The sequence below is a fragment of the Coturnix japonica genome, chromosome 4 (genome assembly GCF_054131305.1).
Source record: "Coturnix japonica strain WE chromosome 4, WE-NBRP24, whole genome shotgun sequence".
NCBI classification, from domain to species: domain Eukaryota; kingdom Metazoa; phylum Chordata; class Aves; order Galliformes; family Phasianidae; genus Coturnix; species Coturnix japonica.
This window is the reverse complement of record NC_140666.1, coordinates 60,452,521-60,468,227: the sequence shown is the minus strand read 5'-3', so window position 1 is coordinate 60,468,227 and position 15,707 is coordinate 60,452,521. Positions and strand designations below refer to the sequence as shown.

The window sequence follows — 15,707 nt, the reverse complement described above, 5'->3', positions numbered from 1 at the left end:
CCTCCAACTGTAGTGAGGTGACTCAGACTTCAGAACTTGTGCAGAGATGCCCTTCTATAATAGTTAATTTGATGTATAATTTTTATATAAACTTAGAAGAAGGGAATTAAACAGATTGAACCTCATGTTATTGCTTTATTCATATATTTAATACACAATTGTTTTCTTGAAAAAATTAGGTATGATCACTGTAAAATTATGCCAAGCAAATTGCCCTTTGATTTTTTTGATCTTGAGTCTGGCTCAGCACAACTAAAGAATGCTTTTGATTGCACCATAGATATGAGTTCTGATAATTCAGCTGGAATTATCAGCTCTGATAATTCAGCTCTGAGAGTTCAGTAAGTGCTCTTCTCAGATAAGCAGATATTTCGGTGGAATTATTTTATCTTTTTTAAAAGCTTCATTTAAAGGCTTCTGTCGTCATGAGATGCTCACCAACACAATAAGAGACTGCCATGAAATAAAGAATTGCATATTATATGAATTAATGAACAAACAACCAAGAAAAATAGTACATATCTACCTGCCTATACAGCTATGCTGGCTTAACTGTTCTATCACATCAAAGCATTCTTCCTTCTCATTTGTTAGTGCCCTACTTTTTGACATGTCTAATACCAACAAATGTACTCTCTGGGTAAGGACTTAATTTCTACCCTAAAACCATTAGGCTGCTTTTGAATGCAAGCATATAAATAGACAAATATTCTGTAGGAAGAAATGTCAATCATCCTGTGTCTAAATCTTCCCCTCAGACTTGGCAATAAACATAAGCCTGAAATTCCTTGCTTTACTTCTTGGTCCCTCTGAAGAGGATGGAAACATTATTGAATTCAGAATTAGGTTGAAAACAGTATATACGAATATTACTACTATGTGTTCCTAAAAGACAGTTTCTAAAGGACATAGGCTGAGAAGTTGTCTTTAATATCTATTTTCTTCTATCATGCTTGTTGGCATTTATGTGGCTTCTGTTGTCAGAACTTCTAGGAAAGCAAAATTTCTTCTAGAGGTAAAACAAACAAACAAACAAAAAACCCCACAAAATCCACACTCTGAAGTTTGAGGGGAAGAGTGAATTCAAATGAGAAAGGAAAGACTTTGCAGGAAATACTTGGCTGTACAACAATAGTCCATCCTATAAAACACCAATACTTCAACTCCTCCAGGAAAAGTGGAGACAGCAATCTAATAAATTTAAAATTGAATGGGTACATAAACCCTAAACTCCCCCAAGCTCTGATTATCAGCTCTGATTATCAGTGGAGAAGATTCTGGACAATGGATTAAAATCTTGAACTGGATTCAGATAGAAAAAGACACTATTTGGTGATTTCCAAGTCTAAGCCTCTATATTCAACACCAAACAGAGCCAAAAAATATGCCAATCCTTAACTGGTTTTAGAAGACAGAGTATTTTGATCATCTGTGAGATATGGGATTCCAGGATTTCATCGCTTTTGCTATTTATTTTTTTTTTCTGTGTAATCTTTACCAAGTACTAAATTTTGCCTGCCTGTTATTTTATGCTCTTGGCAAGCTGTACTGCTGCATACAAGCCCAAATGTTATAAGTCTGAAGAATTAAGCTGTCTTTATCCTTGTGTAGAAACTAATACTACTTTGGATGCTGTTGCTTATAGTAAAAGGATCAATTCAGATGTGAGGAATTAGTTGTTGGCCAATGAAATTGTACTCCCAGGTTAGCCTGGGTCTGATAAAGTAGAACTATTTTAGAACATTTCTGTGTGAAAAAGTCTGGCTAGTCATTGCTGTGAAGGCCACGACTCTCAAATAATACCAAGATAAAAATAAGTATTACTCATGTCAAATCCCTCCTCCTAACACGACACCCCCTTTCAGGCAAGCTTTCTAACTAGCCCTTTAGTGCATGTACTTCATCATCCCTCACCAGTTTGTGAAGCTGAGTAATTTTGGAACTTGGGAATCAGTCAATCTACTCTAATACTAGTTTTGAAGCCATCTGCTATTCTAAGATTGGGCTGAGGAATTAATGCCCGTATCTTCAGGTTCCCAGCCTCTGGAATATTTTAACTTCAGAGCAGTATGGAATTACAAAGTTTTAGAGATAAAAATACTAAATAATTATATGACTAGGTAGGTCATATATATGTCATATACCCATGTAAACCTTTTACTTTAATACATCTTCTTACTCTGGTACAATGTCTTTGGGCTCTTCAGAGCCAATCTTTTTTTTTTTTTCTTTGGAATTCCCACCTCTGCCTTGTAACATCCATTTGCCCTAAAGATCCCACCTTTACTCCTTGACCTGTAGTTTACAAACAGAGTTTGCAGCTTCCAGAAAGTCAAGCACTTCACAACCTCACAAGGAGCTTAATTTTCACAACCCCCAGAAGACAAATATATATTGATGTTGGTGATTTTGTTACTTCACTGCATGAACAGATTGTATGCATCCCATCTATACAAGTGACACCAACAATGAGTGACAATCTTGATGAAGGACTCTACATAGTTCTGCATTCATTCAGAATAAAATGAGGTGGATGATCAGTTAGAAGCCAAATTTAATACAGAGAAACTCATTTAACTGTAGAGATTTAAGCCTTTCAAAGAAAAAGGTTTCCTACATAAATATTCTCTATCTGTTCTTATATCTACTTCAAACAAACTTCAGCAATTAACATCTTGCTTTTTACCCTTGCACTCTTCTCCCCATCATTTTAGGTGCTCCCAGTACTCCACCCATGTGACATAAGGGATGGATCTCTATCTCATGCTCTACTCAACCTCCATAGTAGCAGGAAGGCAAGGACTGATGAAAATTAAGCTAGTTCTTGAGAGAAAGATTCTATGCAGAATTCTATGCAGATTGAGTAAACGTGATTGAAGCTCCAAAGATACAGCTTTTTCTATTTCCATTTTGATGACAAATAGATATATTTCAAGGGGAAGAAGGGAAGATAAATATATATTTAATTTTTTACTTTCTTTCATCCTCTAATCTCAATTCATTTTCAAATACCTTAATATAACTGCAATCCTGTTTACAAAGGAGAAAAAGGATTATTATTTTTTAATACGATAGCCAAATGAAAGTTCATGCTATTGCAATTGTTTTCTTTTATCAGTTTCATTGCCCTGGCCAAGAAAATGAAACCAAGGACAAATGCAGATGTAACAGGCTTGCAAGTACCCAAAGTACACACAGACAGAGAATTCCTCTGACATTATATCTCCAACTGATTAAAAATTTTAACAGTTGTTTTCTCTACCATTAATTTGATTCCTTTTACAACAATCCTTTTGTACCAGAAGTCACACCAGCAATTTTTCCATGACTTGGAGCAATTTCTGATGCCTCTTCAGCTGCAAAGAGCCACATGAATCTATGCAGCGGAAGAGATCGGGCCTTATCAGTTCACTGTTATGTGTACAATGGCTTGCATGAGAGCCTTCAGGAACAGCATCTGTGACCCCTCACTATGAATGCCACAGGTGTGATGCAAAATTACTAGGAAAGATTTTCTTCTAATCTACATCAAACCCACTGCCTTTGAAAGTTGTGTAAGTCTCCTACATGCTATGGAATAGTCAAATTATCTTAATCTAAGCCATCTACTATTTTTACAATTATCATATCCTATTGTTCTTTTAGCAGACTTTCAAGCACTTTCATACTGACTTTGAGATAATTGTTCCAAGTGCACAAAGCTATTAAGAGCACGGTTCTGTGTTTTAATCTCTTCTAGTGAGTAGAAGAATAGTTCATCCTTCTACTCTGTCATGCCAGTTAGCTTAATGCTTTTTTTTAAGATCCCCTCCAACCTAAGACATCCTGTGATTTCTTTTGTTTCCATGTGTGTGGTTTTTTTTCAGTAAAATGAGAAACCATTAATTTGCTGTATGTTAAAACACATCACCAGCTGATAATACATTATACAGTAGATAATACAGTAGATTCCATCACCTGCTAGCATATTACTTGGGTTTAGAACTATCACTGCATGCTGAACAGACATCCTTACAGATCTGGTTAAAACTTTTCTACTTATTTGGCCTCCAAACTCCCACTGCTTCTAGAAGAGGGAGCCGTACAAAGGAGCCTGTCATAATGGTTAATAGTTACAAGCTGTGGCCAGTCAAGGTAGGAAGGGAATTTATATCTCTGCTCCATTAAAAGTCCTTTTCTTCTAACACCCTGCTATCTAGACATACAAACAGATCAATAGTGCTGTGTTAGATGACACAGCAATGTTCAAGGGCAGAGGTGGCATCTCAGGGAACAGCAACTCCTATGATATAGATTACAAGTATTGCCCTGAGCTGCACGTGGAGGGAGAAAGTCTAAGGTATCACCTTCACTCACTCACAAAGAAAGGAAAAGGAAGTAAGTTCCTAATGCTAGGTGGATAAAAGGACTGCACAAGTTCATCTGGGAATTTCCTACTGAAAGTTTCACATTTTCATGTGGGCCTACCAGTCTCCCAGCACACTCTACCAGCTACGTAAACACTGCAACTGCTTGTTTCTTTTCTCATTTTTTTCTTATTAATTAGGAATTTGTTAAACAGGATGTATTAAATGGCAGGAAAATGCTCTAATGAGACAGGTTGAGAAAAATGTCCAGATAGGCCTATTTGTCAGGTCCATTTTTAAAAAGGAAACTTCCCACTGGAAGCTAGCCTTTCAAGTGCAGAGCCATAACCTGTAACTCATTTAATAGCCAGTGCTGATAAGAAATACAGTTGTAAAAGGTAACTGTAATAAAACACGATGGAACAAATAAGGAGTATTCACATTTATCAGAATCCCATGTTATGTTGTGGCTTTGTATTAGAGATTAACAATTTGAATGAAAGAACCCAAGCAAGCTCGCCTTGGCAGCAAGGCAGTAGATGATTAAATAACACTTCAGAGCAAAGCAAATTAAGAGTCTCAGCTCCTTTCTGAACACAGAGAGTATAGGATGATGTTCATGCTTCAGGACACAGAAAACAAATCCAGGAATTTGAAACAGAAAAGAGGGAGGAAAAAACATAACTCACAGTACTTCCTTGTGAAAGGGCATCCAGATAAATCCTTTCAGCCTTGATACAAGTGAGAAGTAACACATCCATCACCAGCCTGCTAGGGGAAGCCAGCAGAAGGAATGGTGAGACTGAAAGTATTATATGCAAAGCTCGTCAGACTGCAGCAGGGGGTAACGCTGTCCTTCTGAGGCTCCACAGCTGTCAATATGGCACAACCAAGTCCAGCTGTCAAAAATTTTACTGGGGGAAACAGCTGTAACTGAAGAAAACCCAAATGTACCTCTCAAACCAGCTTGAAACATTTGTATTTCCATACAACACAAACCCAAGAGTTAAAAACTGTCAACAGAAAGACTGAGTAAAGCAAAGATCATTCTAAGCCAGAAGTCTCTAAGACCAGAGAACTTTCTGGGGGGTTCATAATTGCTAGATGATATTCAGAGCTGAATATGGAGACAAGATCAACCATTACAGGCATAGGAAAATATAGCACAAGGGAATTACTTCTGGTACAATTCACTTGTGACCTGATGGAACATCGCAGTTTCACATCTCTCATGTTTTAAATGTTTCTGGGGATAGAAAGCCACAGGGGAGAAGTTTACAAGTGCAGTTCTGCCAGAAAGCAGTCACTGAAGGAGATTGCTTCATGCTTTCTTTTTTTCTGCAACCACGGATTTAATGAAGAGTGTTGGTTTAGTATAAAGAGAGCCAAATTGCTCCTGATGGAGGCAGAGGGGCTCCATTTATTACAGCAACCCATAATTTCATAGCTGGGGTAGCTCAGGGACAGGCAGGAAACCAGAGGTCCTTTGATTCTGCTGCCCTCATATTGTCTTAATGTCTCTGGATGCAGGGAGCCAAGACATCTTTGGCATGGTCCCAGTAAGTACTTTGTGTAATTCCAAGGATGGATTTGGCTTGGGGGAGTTTCATTTGTTGTGATTTGTTGTAGAATTTGATTTTTAGTATTATTTTAAATATACTTGGTTTATTTCCACATCTTTGACGCGTTCCAGAGCAGCTCTTTGCTCGTCGTTAGTTTCAGTCAAGGATTTCCTGGGCCTGTGTCATTTCTCCCTGAAAGCTTTCAGGAGGCTCATGCTAGTGCTGCTCTTGGCTGTCACCTGAAGAAATCTTATTCCATTTTCTAGTCTTACAATTGGAAATGCTCTTGGAAAAGAGAAGCTTACCATTTAGGGGAAAAAATTTAGGATGCATTTACATTCTTGGCAGTTGTCTGAAAAGATGTTTGGATGTTGCTCCTAGAGGCATGTACATGTCCCCATCAGCAATGTCAAGACAGAGCAGGGTAACCTTATACTCCTCCTTTTCAGGTAGCCAAAAGGGCTGGGATAAACTTCTGCAGTAATTCCAGTTCAGATGGAGAACTAAATCCTAACTCAAGGTGAAATTGCTTCAATTAAAAATCACAGGATCACAAAAATAAATAAATAAATAAATAAATAGATCAACATGAAATAAATAATGCTAGGCATTAGTACTGTCTAGGTGACTGATAACATTGCTTTAAAGCCTTTCCAGTTGTCTAGAAATTAAACTAAACCAATTTGTAGCCCCCCAGCCTTAACCAGCACTTGCTAGTTTTGAAATAGACATGCTAGTGGTTTATGCAGAAGTGGCTCGGGGTGATCTTTCTTGTCACTTTCCATATTTATCATCTTAGATAAGTAAAAATATCTTAAGCTTTTAGATGAGGGGCCATGGTGCTCATCTGCACAATGTACTCTCTGGAGAGGCTCCTTGCCCCCATCCAGATAGGGTAAGCCAAGCCTGGAGCACTGGCACTTCCTTTGGGCACTCTGTCCTTTATTGCTGCTGTGGAACTGACAGTTCAAGCCTCATTCATCCTTGGAAATGTGTATTGGGTTATTGCTACCTAGATTTCTTGGCATCTACACAGCTTCTTAGCACAGCTGCTTGCTGTTCCTTCCCTCACTCTGCACCTTACTGTCAGCTAAGAACAAAGCATATTTCCAACACAGGAGGGATCAGCCTACACTTAAACTACCACTATCAGAAATGCATTACGCTTGTTTTTGGCTGCAACCAGGCTTGAATCTCAGTTTTTATAAAGAGATCAATACTGAGTGTGTGCATAACTGCTATTGCTCTCAGTTGGCAAAAGACACCAATAATCTGTGCTACTTGTTGAGCTAATACATTTGTCACTCCTCATTAGCTTGTAATAGCTTTTACTGCTACCGGGTTTTTTTAAGGCTTAGGATGGAAAATACATATATTTTTGCTACTTAGGAGCAACTCATCCAGATATGTTTCCTAGCGCTTCCCTGAGGGATGTAATTTTTAACAGTGAAGAAAACTGCAAGACTCTTCATAATTAAAATAAATAACTTGTTCTGCAACCCATAGGCTTAGACAGCATTTTTAATCTTCAAATTAAAAATGTAACAGAAAATCTCTTGACTATGGAGGAAAAAAATCAGATTGATGTAAAAAGTATGCTTGAAATCAAGACGCATTTAATATCTCATCATTTACAGTCTGTTTTGGCTTAAGATGTCTTATTTAAAATCTATTCTTGTTCTGTTTCCATGTCATTTTCAATCAGAACAAAACAAAGGCAGAAATTGTTTTAAATGTTAAGATCATGATCTTCAGAGCTGGCTTCGTTGCTAGAAGTTAAATTCTTACCCAATCCATTAAAGGGCATTGGTTTCCCTTGTCATATCTAGTTTTGATCATGAGAAAGAAATGGGAAACAATAAAACCAGATGTAATAAGAAACAGATTTTCAGCTTTCCGCTTATTTTTTAAATTTTATTTTCATTTTCTTTTATTGGTTTTTCACTTTTGAAAATATCTGAGTAAGAGTTAACTTGATGGTCTGGAGAAATAAATAAATAAAATAAAGACCTTTGCTCAATTCCCGATGGAAAACTCCGCCTTTAAAACAAGGAGCTATATAAATAGTAGTGTGCTATAAGAGTGCTGATGTGGATTGGGTGGCTAAAGTTCCTGGTGGTGGCTGGCAATATTTCAAAGGGAGACTTACAAAGCTTGTGAGAAGATTCATTTCTAAAAAAACTATAGACTTTCTAGCCTGGAAAGGTTTCTTTCCTGAGCTAGTTTATCTCCCTGGGAATGTGTGTTGTGCGTTCACTGAGTCCGGGTCCTGAATCTCCCTGTGCAGGTGAAAACTTATCCATCTAGGAAGGAAGGAGGCAAGGAAGGATGGAAGAAAGGAAGGAGGGAGAGAAGGAGGGAAGAAGGAAAGGAGGGAAGGAAGGGAGGAAACAGGGAAGGAGGGAAGGAAAAGAAAGAGAAACAAAAAAGACTCTAAGTAGTCAGAGAATTGTAACTGATATGAAGAGCAATGTTATCTGCCCCTTTACAAACTAGAACACAAGACATGAAGCCAAACAGATGCGCCTGGTTTAAAATCTTCTGAAATGGGTTCTGTAAGTGGATAAAAAGGGTTAAGAAGACTGAAGTTTCTGTTCTCCTTTGTTCTCCTTCTGTCCAGTGTCAAACAAGGTCAAGAGTATTGCCTACGCAGTTTGGTGTTGCATTAGCAACACCTTGCTTGCAGGCTTAGCAAGGCATTCCTTATAACGTGGTTTTCCAGGCAGAACTGGGCTCTATCCAATTAGTTTGTTTCAACAAGGCACTATGCTATGATGGCATGCAGTAAATGCTGAATTAGATCTTCAGTGAATAAATCACACAACTGCAAATTTAAAGGTGTCCCTCTCAGCAAGGGTTCACAGGCAGCACCACAATTGCACTGACCAGCCACGTTCCAGCCTGCCTGCGTACGTGCATAGCTATGAGCAGTCTTCTGGAGAAGTGGACATAGGAGACAAGGAGAAGAATTGGATATATTTTAAACTTTAAAGTCAATGATCAAGATTTACAATCCCACTGTGCATTCTTCTGCCCATGACTGCCTCAAATTACTCAGGAAAGGTAAATGAGCCTAGAAAGAGGGGAATTGGTTGAAACTACCTTGAAAGATATATGTGATTCTGCTGGATTTTTGAGACCTTGGAGATGTCATTTCACAAACTATTAGGGGGAAGTTCAAGGAAATCTTTGCTAGTAAAGGAAAAAGGAAAAAAAGGACCTAATCTCAAAACCCCAAACAAGACCCTGCTCAGAAGAAAAAAAAGAAAAAAAAAAAAAAAAGGAAAAAAAAAAAGAAGAAAAAAAAAAGAGGTAAAAAAAGAGGTAGTGGCAAAGGTTGAGACTTTGGAGCAGTTACACCTCTATCTGTGAACTCCTTCAGAAAGCTGCTGACAGAGCTTTGGCATCTGATCATCTCCTAACTGCTGATTAACATAGCACTGTTTTATATTTAACTCAGGCCAGAGCAGGAGGGGCTGGGGGTGGGGTTGAGTTGCTTAAAAGGGGAGCGCAGCGGGAACAATGTTCTTCTGTGTTGGTTCCCTCAGTCTCTCTGCCCAGCTGCACGCCTTTTGATCATTCATGTTTCCTCTAAATGCATGTTATCTTTAATTAATTGAGTGCCTTGTGGAAAGCAAGGTGGGGGAGACAGAGAACAGCTACAGCTACACAATTAATGTGCAAACCAAGTCTGCTGAGTTTACTGAAAGTAAGTGCTGAAGTGACTTATAAGCTTTACATGGTTCATGTTTTGCACTGAGAACAGATCTGGGAGCTGAGATGGAAGACATGGATTTTGAGGATAAGAAGTCCAAGAAGTACTGCATCAAGACAAAGCATGTGGCTATCATCTGTGGCGTTGTTGCTGTTGTAGGTCTTGCTGTGGGTCTTGGTGTGGGATTGAGTAAACGCCAGCCATCTCCAGAGTACTCAGACCAGCCGGATCAGCCAGCAACTTCTCCTCCCACAGTGAATGCAGGTCCCTGTCCTGCTAAAAGTGATGACTCTGGAGACTGGAGAAATTTCAGGCTGCCCACCTATGTGAAGCCTATCCACTATGACCTGGAAGTGAAGCCTGAGATGGACACAGATATTTACACTGGGACAGTCAATATTTCTATTGCCTTGGGACAATCTACCAGCCACCTGTGGCTCCATCTGAGGGAGACCAAAATTACAGAAATGCCTACACTCAGGAAATCCTCAGGACAGCAAATTGCTCTGACTGACTGTTTTGAATATAAGGCACAAGAGTACATAGTGATGAAGGCAGAAGCAGCACTTACCGTCACCGATGAAAGTGATCCTTATATACTCACCCTGAAGTTTCAAGGCTGGCTGAATGGTTCCCTGGTTGGCTTTTATAGGACGACCTACACTGAGAAAGGAGTGACTAAGTAAATCTGATTTTATTTTATTTATTAAACTATATTCTCTATTCCTGCTTTCTAAGACCTGCTCTTTTCCTGTGTCAGCTTTGCAGACTTGTCTCTCACCAACTTGCTGACGTTTCTGAGCTGTTCTTTCTCATTCCCCTAAGGAAGATGTTGTATTTAAAACCTTTTGGCTGTTGACAAGAGTGGGCAAGAATGTTGAGGGCTTTATTTATTATTTTGAAAATCTTTTCCAAACTCTACTAGTCCCAGGTTGTGCTTGAGCTTTGCAGAAGGCTCCTTTGGAGGCACTGAGGCCTGGTTTTTATCTCTGTAGTCCAATAAAGAGAATATGGCTCTCACCACTCTCTCCTGTCACTCCCCAAGGTAATAGTTTTGGTGTGAAACACTCTTGTGATAGTTCTCCTGACACTGTGCTTCCTTGATGTTGCAAGCCTGAGGAATGTCCGAATTCTGTCACTCCTGCAGCTGGTTTAAATTATGAGTTAGGGAGATCCAAACTATGAAGATTATCCTTGACTTGGAGTTTCTGTGCTCCAGATCCCATTTTTTGTTTGTTTGTTTTGTTTTGTTTTAACATATCAATAGTTACTGAACAGTTAGGCTCATTTAACCTCATTTAACTTCCCAGATTTGTACTGTTTCAGGGGGAGCCTGAAAAAGCCATTGTACATGCTGAGGCAGTCCTTCTCAGTTAGTGTACAGAGGGGACACAATGCCATCCATTTTACAATATTTGCATTTCTGACGTGATTTATTCCAGCCTTTACATTTAGAAGATAAACTTGGCTGGAGTCTCCTAGGGCACTGTAGCAAGCCAAACCTTGGTCTGTTTTCCAGACACTTGTTTGCCCTCCTGGGACAATGGTGTCATGTGTGAGAGTTGCATCAGCTCCATACAGCCACTGGCAGGCAATGCTGGAAGCAGCAGCAATGATAGGCACCAGCAGCAGCAAATCCAAGAGGAAGAGGAAAAAACAAGCACTCATTTTTTGTATGTAAATATGCTTATCAGATCTGGAAAGCAACCACATGGAGAACAGCATGAAACCCCACCAATTCTTCTCTTTCTCCTCCAACTAATACCTCAGTGTTGCTCTGATTCAAAGGTGCCTTGATTTTATACAGTGAGCAACTAACACCTTCACAGCAGTTTTAAAGAGTAACCTGTTAGAATTTTTATAAATTACAGTATGCTACTTCCATCTGGTTGGTGAAGGAAACCCCGATATTAGGTGAATTAACCCATGTTTGTCACAACAACAGAACAGCAGGACCAGAACACAGGTCTCCTGAGTCACAGTGCAGGAGAAGAAACTGCTGTTCCTCAGACAGTGTAGAAAGACAAGGTCCAAGCATCTAAGGGTAGGAAGAAAGGAGAATTTAATAGTCTAAAAAAATCTTACAATGTGAGTGTACTTCATTGAGTTCCTAGTCCTTGACCTTAGCAAGCAGTCTGAAAGTACTCAAGACAAAATGAAGGTGAGTTTGTTTCTTAGGCTTGAGAAGGGCTCTAATAAGAATGACTGAATGATGATTTCTGAGATGCTTTCAACATGGTTAAGTTTAGGTAGACTGTCTGTGGGGCAGAAGAGACAATGTACATCAGAGCGGTAATACAGCATTGAAATGAAAGCAACCACCAGCCAGATTTCAAGCTGCTGCTATTTGGCACGAGGGTTAGACTTGAAGATCTTAGAAGTTTCCTCCTGTCTAAATGATTCTATGATTCCATGACAGTTTAAGGAAGGACGGTGAGGAAAATGTTTTCTCACATATTAAAAACGTGTTTTGCCTTGGCTTTCTGCTCAAAACCAGTGCTGGTTTTAGCATTAAATTTTTCTTGACATTTGCCTGAGGCAGATATTACCCTTGCAAAATTTCAACCCAAATGGGGACAGATCAGATCAGGTAATAGCAAATGTCAGGGAAGTCTATTAATATTGGATGCAAGAGAGAAGGGAGCTGATGTAAAAATGAGAGCCCATTTGTACTTGACCTATGCCCCCAGCCCTTCTGGGTAGTATTAGAAGCAGTGGGACCTTTTGAGAAAATTAATGGCCCCGGAAGTCAGCTTCCAGGATAGAGCTATCTATTTGTAAGGGCAAAGGTCTGCCACAGAATTGCTGTAATGCCTTTTGTTTACAAAGTGGGCAGAAGTCCAGGTTCTTCCGTTGCTTAGATTCAAATCTCCCACCATGTTTCGTGGAAAACATGTAGATCTGTGATGGAGTGCCTGCAAGTCCAAGAACCTTGGGAGGCTTAGAGAGAAGAGCACCTTGTTCACCAATTCTGTTCAGAGAGATTGTACTGTCCCCATTAGGACAGGGATATTTTTGGATATACTCAGAAGTGAATTTGCAGATACCTTGGGAACACAGCTGCTTAAATTAATGTGGAAAAGCGGGTAGGTAACAGGAAAGCAGAAACCTTGAGAATGAAGGTTTTAGGCATAGACCTGCCTAGATTCTCCTGAGGGTACCTGAATCCAGCTGTAAGCACTGAAATCTTCTCCTAATGCTACTCCTCTGTCTCTGGGCACTTCATTCCCCAGTGATGAAAGGGGAATAACAGTCTTCCCCTATTATAAATAATGCAGTGAGTATATCACAGTTGTGTTGTTTTCAGATACTGGAGAAAGGCATAATAGTTTTTTCCTAGTATTATTGATTCTTTTAACTCTTCAGCTCCTGGCAATGAATGTGCTAAAATCTTCCACTATTTTTGCATAGAAAACAGATAATAGAAATATGTCAAGACATCTGATTATGATTTTATATTGCTATTTGTGGGAATGTATGGTTTCCCTTTTATAGGAATTCTATCTATCCTCCATAAGAGTGGAACAAGAGGCCTGTAAATGAATACTCAGTTGGGCATGTCTATAACATATGAGAAGATCTGCATTTAGAACTTTATTGATTAGAGAAAGGCAATATTTAGTTGTTGTTGTTGTAAGGAAGTTACACTCCTGACTTTAGCTCAGGAGCAATATTTTCTCGAAAGAAGCAATGAATATGAATGTAAGGAATGGCTGGTAGAAAAAAAAAAACACACCTCATTTAGCTTAAGGGGAGCGCTTTTTATGCTTGAACTTTGTGTTTTGTAAGAAAAAAAAAAAAAAGAAAGGAAGAAAGAAAAAAAAAGAAAAGAAAAGGATATTAATCATAGTTCTAAATGCAGCACTGCTCTATTTTGGGAACAACAGCTGGATGCAATCTCAGCCAGATCTTCACTCCTTATTACTACGGTATTTACAACTGCTACCTCTAGTTCATATTTAAAGTTCTGAATATCAAAAGCAAGTAGAAGGGTGGAAACCAACAGGCAGTGAAGAAAATCTTATCTAAAATCTACATAACACAGCTTGAAAGGAAATTACATCTTATGTTTCTAGTGTTACTTTTGTGCAGGCCATACCCTGGATTTCTCATATAGAAATGGCAGTGCTGAGATTTTGCACTCCTGATATCTGTTTGCCTCTATAAACATATGAGAATAGATAATCCCATTCCAGCTTAAAAAAAAGCTATCGTACTGATATCAGTCTTTAGGAACAAGATATAAATGTGTCAAAATATATAGCCCAATTTTTAAGCAATAGATGTGAAGTGTTGCCCTGAGGACTTGGCAGTTAACTTCATTGTGAAATAGCTCTCAAATGCAACCAAAAGTTAAGAGAGAGATCAAACAGTTTACCAAGCAAATGAAATTCAATTAAGCCTGAAGTTAAGGTTAATATTCATTATGCTTTCTGACCATTAACTTTAGAGTTAGTACTCCAGTGAGCATAAATGGTGAAAATGCAGACATTTTATCTCCAATGGGCTTGTAAAGGAACCTCGTTGCTCTAAGTTCCTAATGACCAGTTTAGTATTTAAGCAACAGAAAGAAAAGCCAACAGAAACATTGAAAACTTGGTTGTCAAGGGAGCTTGTAGGCTTACTGCAGACCTGTAATTTATGATGTACACTTTTAATTACTTTTTGGAAAGAAAAACTACCTTAACATATTCGGAGCAGCTGTAGAAGTGCTGTCAGAAAATGCCCAACATTCCAGATTAATTGAAGGAGCATCTGCGCTCTCTTTCACCATTAATCACTGGAGAATACGCTCTGCCACTGAACAGTACATTAATGGGGGAGTCTAATGCCACTGTGAGAAGCAAGCATACAACATGAGCTTTCACAACCTTCACTTCATTTTTTTCCAGATTTTGTGATACACATATTCCACGAGCCTATATAATGTTAACTTGTGCGTTTCTGATATCACCTATTTTTATGAATGGAAAAGTACTCAAAAATATTTGTACTTGATTTTAGTTCATGAAGTTGCAAAATACTTATGCAGTGCAGATAAAATTCAAAAAGTATGCAGCGAAGGCTTAGATCAATCTGCCAATCTGTTGTTTGTTTAAGGAGCATTGCAGCTACTGATCATGAGCCAACAGATGCACGGAAATCATTTCCTTGCTTTGACGAACCCAACAAAAAAGCAACTTACAGTATATCAATCGTCCATCAAGATAAGTATGGAGCACTTTCAAACATGCCAGTACAGGTAAGTATTTCCCAACTCTACTGCCTACGGGGAATCGTTCTGTAAAGCCAGTGCATTTAGTCCTTGTATGCTTACAGACTCTTCCACTTAGACACTGTAAAACTAACGGTTAATAAATATTCTACAAAATACAACTGGTTGTTTGGTTAGAAATCCCAGTGGCCAGTTAGTGCACAACATAACAGTACAGAGCCAAATTCAAAGCAGACACGACATATATCTTGTCATTAGCTAGCTGGCCCTTTCCTCAAATGGTCTAGATGAGTATCCCCTACTATCCAAACGCAGGTAGTGGCAGGTTCTTTGGTCAAACCAGGTGGACTCTGAGAAGAAATACTCTGGAATACAACTGCTTCCTCAGTGGGGAGTCTCATAATAATCACTAAATATGTAGTGTTACAAAGCAAGAACTTGCTGATCACAATCTAATTGCAAAGGAAACTGCTAGCAGGAAATTCTAGCACTATTACACGTAATACCACAGAATCTAAAGATCCCTATGTCAGCTCAGGGCTATTGACACTTGTCAGTCCACACCAACTGTAATTTTCTAAAAAACCTACTTCTGGAACTGCTGCATCCAGTTCCAAGTTTGGAATGAAACACAGCTGCATCAGTTATCTATCCCTGGGCACTCTGGAAGAAGACTGAATGGCTTACAGCAGAGACAGCTTCAAAAGAATAGCTTAACTAAATGTGTAGTTCAGTGTCTAATTTCTAATGAGTGTGTTCTGAAGTGGGAGATAATAAACAAAGGTCTGCTTTGCTACATACTATTTTACTTAAGGAGCTGCCCGAACTGTGTACTTGCAGTGTAGCTGCAATCTGACGCAGCAGACTCA

General features: G+C 38.9%; 1 protein-coding gene across 1 annotated transcript in view; it reads left to right on the top strand.

The window, feature by feature from the left end:
• The first annotated feature begins 5,800 nt into the window (after positions 1-5,800).
• ENPEP (glutamyl aminopeptidase) overlaps positions 5,801-15,707 on the top strand; it is a 36,791-nt gene continuing 26,884 nt past the window's right edge. Inside the window, exons 1-2 of the mRNA XM_015861991.3 lie at positions 5,801-10,305; positions 14,724-14,865. Of these exons, the coding sequence (XP_015717477.2) occupies positions 9,689-10,305; positions 14,724-14,865 (759 nt within the window). The 5' untranslated portion in view covers positions 5,801-9,688. The remainder of the gene's footprint in view (positions 10,306-14,723; positions 14,866-15,707) is intronic.